The 8,846-nt window shown below is 47.9% G+C and overlaps 1 protein-coding gene across 1 annotated transcript in view; it reads left to right on the top strand.

Moving 5' to 3' along the window:
- The window catches only part of Proser1 (proline and serine rich 1), a 19,645-nt gene extending 11,383 nt beyond the window's left edge, over positions 1–8,262 (top strand). Inside the window, exons 7-13 of the mRNA XM_032898424.1 lie at positions 1–33; positions 1,155–1,233; positions 1,772–1,867; positions 2,115–2,159; positions 4,256–5,936; positions 6,303–6,453; positions 7,019–8,262. The exon at positions 1–33 is cut by the window's left edge and continues 51 nt beyond it. Of these exons, the coding sequence (XP_032754315.1) occupies positions 1–33; positions 1,155–1,233; positions 1,772–1,867; positions 2,115–2,159; positions 4,256–5,936; positions 6,303–6,453; positions 7,019–7,141 (2,208 nt within the window). The 3' untranslated portion in view covers positions 7,142–8,262. The remainder of the gene's footprint in view (positions 34–1,154; positions 1,234–1,771; positions 1,868–2,114; positions 2,160–4,255; positions 5,937–6,302; positions 6,454–7,018) is intronic.
- Positions 8,263–8,846: the final 584 nt, after the last annotated feature.

Raw genomic sequence — 8,846 nt, 5'->3', positions numbered from 1 at the left:
ATAGCAGCGCGGATTCTCGGGCCATCCAAGCCAGTATGTGCCAAAATAAAAATAGGAAGCAGGCCTTAGGTTTTCTATGTGTAGCTTTCTGTCTGTGTAAAGTAAGTTTTCTGTGTCACAGTTTAAATATGGTAGAAATTCTAGGTCAGAGAGAATGGCCTAGGGCTGAGTATAAGGACTTAGCTCTAGAGTTCAAGGCTCTTTGGCGAGTAAGCATTTGATTTGAAAGTTAAAATACGCAGGCCACGCTCATCTGTTCAGGCAAGGATTGGAGAGCGATGTTTACCTGCCCGCTAATTAGTCTTAATGTTAGTGAAAGGGGCATGGAGCCAGGGCTTGTCCTTTCAAGGGAATGGCTCTAATGACTGGAAATATAAATGGAACGAACAGGAGAATGGGACCTCCTGGGTGGAGAAGTTCATAAGTACTGGTGCCCCACACAGCCTTTGCATTCCCTGCCCTTTCACAAGACAGGAGAACCAGGTAGCTGTTTCTGAGGCCAGAGCAGGAGGAAACAGTGCCTTCCCACCAATGGATTCCTCTGTCCAATGCCTCCTGCTCACTCTTTCACCCTGGGTAAAACAGTGTTTGGTGTAGTTTTAGATACTTAAGACTCTATAAAATAAAGTGCTTGTGAATCGAGGTTTCAAAAGAATAAAAACATTCAGTTCCTAACCCATTGTGTAATAGTTGTCAGACTGCCAGGTGCTAATGATCCTCCCAGTGCTAAGATCCTCATGATCACAGGAGAGCAGTGCCCTTGAGGTCTGCATGTGTTGGAGAGACCAGACCCTGAAGATTGTAGTGATCGTAGGAGGACTTTGTCCTTGAGGTCATTATGTGTCAAGGAGAGATCTTAGTCTCCTGTGTTGCTTTCATACTGGAGATGGGAATTCCTGGGGCTGGCCTAGGCTGGGTCAGAAAGGCACCTGCTGTTCATTTAGGTCTGACCTTTATTGGGAGGATGAATGAATGCTAAAATTAAAGCACAGCATGTCTGGCCAGCCGTACCTTTGGAACTGAGTAAGAACCACGCTTATGAAAGCAAAGACTTTACATAGTCTGAAGCTGTGACAACTGGGGCATCTTCCGTCTCTTAGGATTGTATTGTTTTATCAGTGATGTCTAATGACTGTGCTTCTTCCCTTGTCCAGCCTCCTTCAACATACAATCCACACAAACCTGTCCCCTACCCAATACCTCCATGCCGGCCTCATGCAACTATTGCACCAAGTAAGCATTTGCTCGTCTGCACTTTCCCTTTCTGCTGTCCATTACACTGAGAGGACAGGCTGCTCTGTGTGCTTGGGGAATCTACAGCACTTCAGTTCTGAGAGCTTAATTTTGCTGATGGCCAGCTGCTAAATCCTGGTCTAGCACGCTGCCGCAGGTATAGTTTGTTTTCAGTGTGTTTTCCATGTTTACCTTAATTGCAGATTGTTTTAGTCACCTCATTATTACGCTTTTCACTTTGGTAAATGGCCCTAAGCGTCCTTTTCTTTAGGTGTCCAGAGGTATCACCAGTGCATTTAGGAAAGGTCAGGTGTGTGTACTGCACTTAAGTGGGCCAGCTTCACCCGCCTCACCTGTCAGAAGGTGTCTGGACAGGGCACACAGCCAGAGCTGTCTACCCCTCAGTTCTCATTTATGCTCCCTCCATGTGAGAGCCTCTCTACAGTTCAAAATAAACCATATCCCCGCGTTATCGCAGATTTTAACTCCTAGCCGGTGATACTAAGTTCTCTCTCTTTCTATCACGTTCTCATTTTAGGTGCTTACAACAATGCCGGTCTGGTACCATTAGCCAATGTGATAGCTCCAGGTGTCCCTCCCCCACCTCCATACACTCCGAATCCAGCAGGAACAGGTAAAGACCTGCAGTTGTGGGCTGTTATTTTAAAAATGAGTCACGAGGTGTTCGTCTGTGTGTCTGTAAATGTGTCTTTACAGTAACAACCTGTTCTGGTCATGTGGCTAGGATTCCTGTGTACTCTTATTTTTCCTTCAGTGTTTCCAATGATGTCTACTTTTAGCTTTTCTTTTTTTGACATCTATCTGTGATCATGGTGGGGGAATAATTTGATTAAAGCTTGAAATCGTTTCTTTTTATATAGACAACGAAGACCTCTCCAGTCAGTCAAAACCTACACAGAGTCAAAGTAAGTACCAAATAGATCCAGAAACAACTGCTGTCTGTCATGACCGCTGGCTGTTGCTTACAGGGAACATGAGAAAGGCTCCTAGATGTAGGGTAATTCACGAAGAATGACTTCATAGTGATAGAGTTTACATTCAAGAAATGCGCATATCGTCTGGATTTAAATTCATTTTATGACTTTGTATCCTATTTGCAAAACTCCTTGAAATCTGAGAGTCCCATAACATGTATTCACTTACATTGTGATATGGGAGACGTGCTTTTCATATGCACACGAAGGTCCCCCTTTTTGTCCGATAGTGAGTCCAGTGAGCCTATTAGGCCCAGCCTAAGGAGGAAGAGGGCAGGGAGCACTGGAGCAGCAAAGGGCCCTGAAGACGAGGTGGCCTGGGAGGTGCCTCCAGATGGCAGCACGGAACCGTGTCGCAGCACAGAACCGTGTCAGGAATGAGCACTAGGAAGGGGTGCTTTCTGGTGTGGAGGAAAAGGAGTTCTCAGAAACAAAAAGCAACACCTATATCTGATGAGCGTGCCAAGGGTGGGGATGTTGGTGGGAAATCTCTCCTCTGTGAAGTTGTCCAGAGGTGTGGCCATCTTCTGTGTAAAGAAGGGAGGACAGAATGAACAGATGGTAGATGTCAGGGTTTCTCTCTGGCTTTGGAGCTACCTGGCTTTGTAAACAAGTCATTCAACTTTATGGAAATAATTTTAAAGCCTTTACATTCAAATACACACACTCTTTTCTCTCTCTCTCTCTCTCTCTCTCTCTCTCTCTCTCTCTCTCTCTCTCTCTCTCTCTCTCTCTCTCTCTCTCTCTCTCTCTCTCTCTCTTAAAAATTACAAAACAGTAGTAAAGACTACCTCTGTAGTGTAAGACCATGGGCCCTATAACGTGATAGCCGTGTGGTATTATTTATTGTAGGTTCTGGGGTTTTGTTTTGTTTTGTTTTGTTTTTCTGTGCTGGAGGATTGAGGCCAGGGCCTTACATAGGCTTTCCATAATGAAGCTGCATAACTGTTTGATCTCTATTAATCCACCAGCTTACCCACACCAGGTCAGTCCCTGGATCAGTGTGGGGCAGATGGAGTGACCATGAGTGTTATCTTGCCAAGAGTCTGGTTTCCACACACATCTTTAAATGTCTGTCTTACTCCCTGAAAAATGCTATTCTGTGGTTATCACTACAGAGGGAGTAGCTGTCTGTGTTACCTCTGAAACAGATGGTCCAAATACAGTCTCAGACAGTGCTGATCACAGTGGCATTGCCTGTAAAAGTCCTGTTTCCCATCAGCTGCCACAGAGCAATTGGACAAAGCCACTAAATTCATTCTAGAAGGAAGAATTCTAGAAGTAAGAACCTGATCACCCAAATCCTCCTTTCAATCATCCATACAGTTTATCAGAATTAGATGGTGGAGCAAACACAAACATTGAAAACAAGTTCTTGGGTGGTTTGGGATCTGCCCTCTAAGGTGAACCTGTATGGATCCCTGACGCAAACTTAACTAAAACACAGAGGCCTGAGTGTGGAGGATGAACAGACACAACACTGCACTTAACAAGTCCCCAGGCTAGGCTGTGAACTGTAAGGCTTAGGGGCTGGTGTAGATTGCCCAGTACACCCACAACAGGCTGTGGCAGCACAGGTCAGTGAGATGGTCCCGAGCTGGGAGGTTGTGCACGAGTTCACCCTAGAGAAAGGGTTCTTCAACTAAAGGAACTGGAGGGGAAGTCCGTGTTTGCGAGCGGCCTCCTCACAAGTGCTTCCGGTTTCCGAGCGGGCCTCCTCACAAGTGCTTCCGGTTTCATAAAGCAAGAATTATGAAAGGAACAATCTCTAGCTGCTCTAGGCTTCCTCAATGATGAGCTGCGACAAGCAAGGCATGGCTATGGACCTAGTCACAGATGCTCCAAAGTGAAGTTAGGCCAATAGCACCCATCAGCTCAGACGTGACAAGAACAACTTGATGCCTGCCGCTGTTTTCCCTTGGTACTTGTGAAATAAGGCCCCTCCCCTCCAAAACAGTGGCTAAGCACCTTTTCATTTAAATTGGACATTCCAACACTGGTAATTCCCTGCTTTTTCTCTCCCCCAGCGTTTTCCACCGCAACCAGTCAACTCTTCTCTCCTCATGGTTCTAATCCTTCGACTCCTGCTGCCACTCCAGTACCTGCTGTGTCCCCAGCCAAGGCAGTAAACCATCCATCCGTGTCAGCAGCTGCCACAGGAGCCGGAATGAGTGCGCCCAACACTCCCCTGGCTGTGTTCCCAACGCCTCAGCCATCTACCCCGAACCCGACTGTGATCCGGACTCCCTCAGTGCCCGCAACACCTGTTACTTCCACCCACAGCGCCACGCCCGCTCCGGTCCCTTCCGTTTTTTCTGGCCTAGTGCCACTACCAGGTCTATCTGCCACCCCCACCCCATCCACTCAGGCCATCTCGATACCAAGGATCACTCTGGCTTCCAGTGAGACATTTGCTTCCACTTGTGCCCCATTCACCAGCCACTCCTCGGCCAGCTCTACTGCTGGGTCAGCCAGTAACCCAATCACCGCTCCCCTCTCCTCCGTCTTCACAGGTCTGCCTCTGCCCTTCCCACCGGCATCCCACAGCATAGCTACCCCGACTCCGTCTGTAATCGCCAGTGCTACGGGTCCGCATGGCGTACACAGCCCCCTTCTGTCTGCCTTAAAAGGCTTTCTTACATCAAACGACACTCACTTGATCAGTTCCTCCGGCTTGCCGTCTGCGGGCACAAGTGGGCTGGCTTCATTATCCTCTCTTCCCAGTCGAAACTCCGATTCTCCTGCCTCGGTCACTAACAAGTGCTATCCCTCTGCAGCCGTTCCCACTGCACAGCGGTCTTCCACCCCGGGGCTGGCCATGTTCCCAGGCCTGCAGTCTCCTGTGGCTAGTGCCACCTCTGCAGCCCCAACTCTGCCTGCACAGTCTCCCTTAGTTACCCCCTCCTCCACAGCGGTGCCAGTCAGCTGTGGCTCCTCAGGTTCGCTTTTGCACGGTCCCCACGCGGGTGGCATCTCATCTGTCCCTGCTGCAGCAACTATGCCCGTTATGATTAAAAGTGAGCCCACAAGCCCCCCGCCCTCGGCCTTCAAAGGTCCAGCTCACCCCGGGACTCCTGCGCATGGTACCTTGGGCCTGCCGGGTGCCCTAGGCCGTGGGTACCCCACGACCTCAGTGCCCATCAGTGTGCCCACTTGCCTTAACCCTGCACTGTCTGGGCTCTCCAGCCTGAGCACCCCCTTGGCTGGTTCTATGTCCCTTACACCCCACGCGTCCTCCACACCCATCGCCCCTGTGTTCACTGCCCTTCCCCCTTTCACTTCACTGACCAATAGTTTCCCTCTACCGGGCAGCCCCTCCCTCAATCCTGCTGTATCCCTCACGGGGCCCTCGACCACCACATCTGCAGCTGTACACCCTAGCTCCGCAACCGTGCGCACAGTGCTGCCCACCACCAACTCCTCGCCCGCAGCCTTCCCACTCAACCTGTCCACCGCTGTGCCCTCGCTCTTCGCGGTCACCCAGGGTCCGCTGCCCACCTCTAACCCATCCTACCCCGGCTTCCCTGTCTCCAGTGCCCCAAGCGGTGCCCCCACACTGCCCTCGTTCCCAGGGCTGCAGGCACCCTCCACGGTGGCAGTTACTCCATTGCCGGTGGCTGCCTCGGCTCCATCACCTGCACCAGTCCTCCCTGGGTTTGCCTCAGCCTTCAGTTCCAACTTCAACTCCGCCCTGGTGGCACAAGCTGGGTATGTGACTAGGCTGCCCACAGGTTCAAATCACTTCTCGCCAAGCTCATGTAGTTCCGCCATGATTTATATTGAGATATTAGGCAAAGAGGGGTGGGGGGATAGAAGCTCAATACCCAAAATGTTTCATGTAACATGTAGCAGCCATGTAACAGTGACTATTTGGCTTGCTTCTAAGGTAGCTGGAAGTGTCAATGAGTAACTGTCACCATAGTTAGTGACTCATTTCTGCAGTTTGATCCTACAGAGGAGCTCTGATTTGTTCACATTCCCATCTCTAAGTTGCCTCTTCCCAAATATGGGGGAAGTGGCCGCCCTCCTCCAACTGTCTGCGGTTTGACCTGTTTTTCTACCGATTGTTTTCAGTTTGTCATCTGGACTCCAAGCTGCGGGTAGCTCTGTATTTCCAGGCCTTCTGTCCCTCCCAGGTATCCCTGGGTTTTCCCAGACTCCTCCACAGTCTTCCCTCCAAGAATTACAGCACAGCGCAGCTGCCCAGTCGGCGTTGTTGCAGCAGGTATGCAGAATGTGCATTAAGTAAGCCAGGAACCTCTGTCTTGCCCCACGCCAGGAAGGGAGTCTTAACCAGAATCCAGAAGATTGGTTTCATTAGCTCTCCCCAAATCCACAGATTCTACATCTCCTTTCAGAAGAGTAACAAAGAGTGAGAGTCAAATGTATGAACTGTTTTTCCCATTTATAATTTTTTTTTTTTTTTTAAGAAAAATCTCAGCCAGGTGGTTAGTGGTACATGCCTTTAATCCCAGCACTCAGGAGGCAGAGGCAGGAGGATCTCTGAGTTCCAGGACAGCCACAGCTGCACAGAAAAGACAGAACTAAGCAAGCAAACCCTCAGTTTGGAGACTTCATAAAATGGAAACCAGTAGAGAATTTGTCTTAGACTTAAGCTTTTGTGAATACAGGAAGGCAAATTACAAAACAATACCATCCACCTCCTGCTTATTTTTTAAAATAGTAATTTTGTCCTCTAGTCCCTGTTCTGTCTGGTTGTGGGTGGGTGGGAGCCAGTCCACGCCCAATGAACTAGCACTCTGCTAACTGCTTGTGCCTCTTTCCTGCAGGTCCACTCAGCATCAGCTCTGGAGAGCTACCCTGCCCAGACAGACGGGTTCCCTAGCTACCCCTCCACACCAGGAACACCATTTTCTCTGCAAACAGGCCTATCCCAAAGTGGATGGCAATGAGTTTTAAAGGTGTTTATTCTTCTTGGGAGCAACATGAGATTTACCCAAGATCTGCAATGAACAATCTGACATATGAATTGGCTAATAATTTGAAAGTAAGAGTTCCTTAGGGACATGGGGACAGAGCTTAAAAGTTCAGGTTGTGTTTTTAATGTGGTTGTATCAGAACCTTTCTTACCTATGTAAATAAGATGACAATAAATTGTAATGAGAATAGTATTTTAAACATACTTGGGGACTTATTACCTCCCTTCCTATAAGCTTTGAATTATGTGAGTGATCCACATAGACTATTGAAGAGGAGACTGAAGTCTTTATAGCCAAATACAGCCTTAAGTCTGCTTGTGTCACCTCCACGGACAGAAGTGATAGTTGTGCCTCCGGCTGCATGTGGCCCTGGGGGGGAGTTATATTCCTCAGATGCGTGTTAGCATCAGCTGGTACACAGTATCCTGTGTGTATCCACACAGGGGGCTTGAGATGACTGTTACTTTTAATTTATTACCAATAGTCATATATACTGCTGAATTTAACTGAATATATTTCAGGAAGGTAAAAAATGGTGCTTACTATAGTCTTTAGAATGAATTTTGGGTGTTTTCAACTAAAAATGTCTATCCAGGGCTACTTTCTTATAGATCTATAAGTGAGGGGGACTAGGCAAAACATCTTTCACAAGCTCAGCAGTATGCCGAAGGTGAGTCCCAGGCCACCGCTATTGCTCCTTGTACCCTGGAAGCTCTCAGAGAATGTTTACACTCATGGGATGTATTTCCATTCACACACTCATCTGAAATGAATGTGCGGCAGCGAGAGAGAAGACTTGCTCTGTCTGTGCACGCAGCGTGCTCTGAGGACCTGTGCTGGTGGAACGTGAGCCACCACCATCCTGAGCAGTGGCTGCCACACTGGGGGAGGGAGGTGGGGAGAATGTAAACCATAGGCTCTACTGTATTGCATCCCAACACCTAGAAGTTCTACTTTTATAAAGATGGCCTCTGAAAGATGTTGCAAATGTATTTTCCTTCAGCGTGGGGAACAAACTTTTTAAGTATATTGAAAAATCCTGTATGGTTAGTTTTTAACATTTTTTTAAAAATAAACTTTATGGATATCACAAACTATAGACGTGTTTTATTAAATGCTAGGTAGATAACTGTTTAGTTTTTCTAATTTCTATGGCTAATATGTTGAATATTTTCATCTGAATTTAGTTGAAACTCCATTTAGAACACTGATTGCCCAGTCCTTTAAGTGAAATCTTAAGCAGTCAGATGATGAGCAACGTGTGGGGCAAGCAGACCCTCTCCTCGAGCACAGACTGACACCAACTGCTGGAAGTTGCCATTTGCTCTTTTTAAGTCCACATTCATAACAGTCTTACATGTGCTGGCCATCCAGAAAATGATCACTGACTGAGTGATCTCCATGTAGTATGGGTCTACTGTGACTTAACAGTTCTATCCACTGGGAACCTTGAGCAGAAAGTGTGTGTCCAGTTCATCTTTTCAGTTTGTCCCTGAGATGCTGTGTACATTGGGCATGCAAAGGTTTACCCAGAAGTTTAGATGACGTATTTTAGAATAACCACTGTGGCTGCTCTGATGTTTGTGTTTCGCAAGCCTCTGCTCAGCTGGTGGAGAAGCCAACATTCTAAAAGGCCAAAAGCTTGAGCATGTTGCTTGCCAACAGTGTAGTTGAGTGG

This window comes from Rattus rattus, chromosome 3 (genome assembly GCF_011064425.1).
Source record: "Rattus rattus isolate New Zealand chromosome 3, Rrattus_CSIRO_v1, whole genome shotgun sequence".
NCBI classification, from domain to species: domain Eukaryota; kingdom Metazoa; phylum Chordata; class Mammalia; order Rodentia; family Muridae; genus Rattus; species Rattus rattus.
Note: the sequence above shows the minus strand (reverse complement) of the source record. Positions and strands in the feature narration are given on the sequence as shown.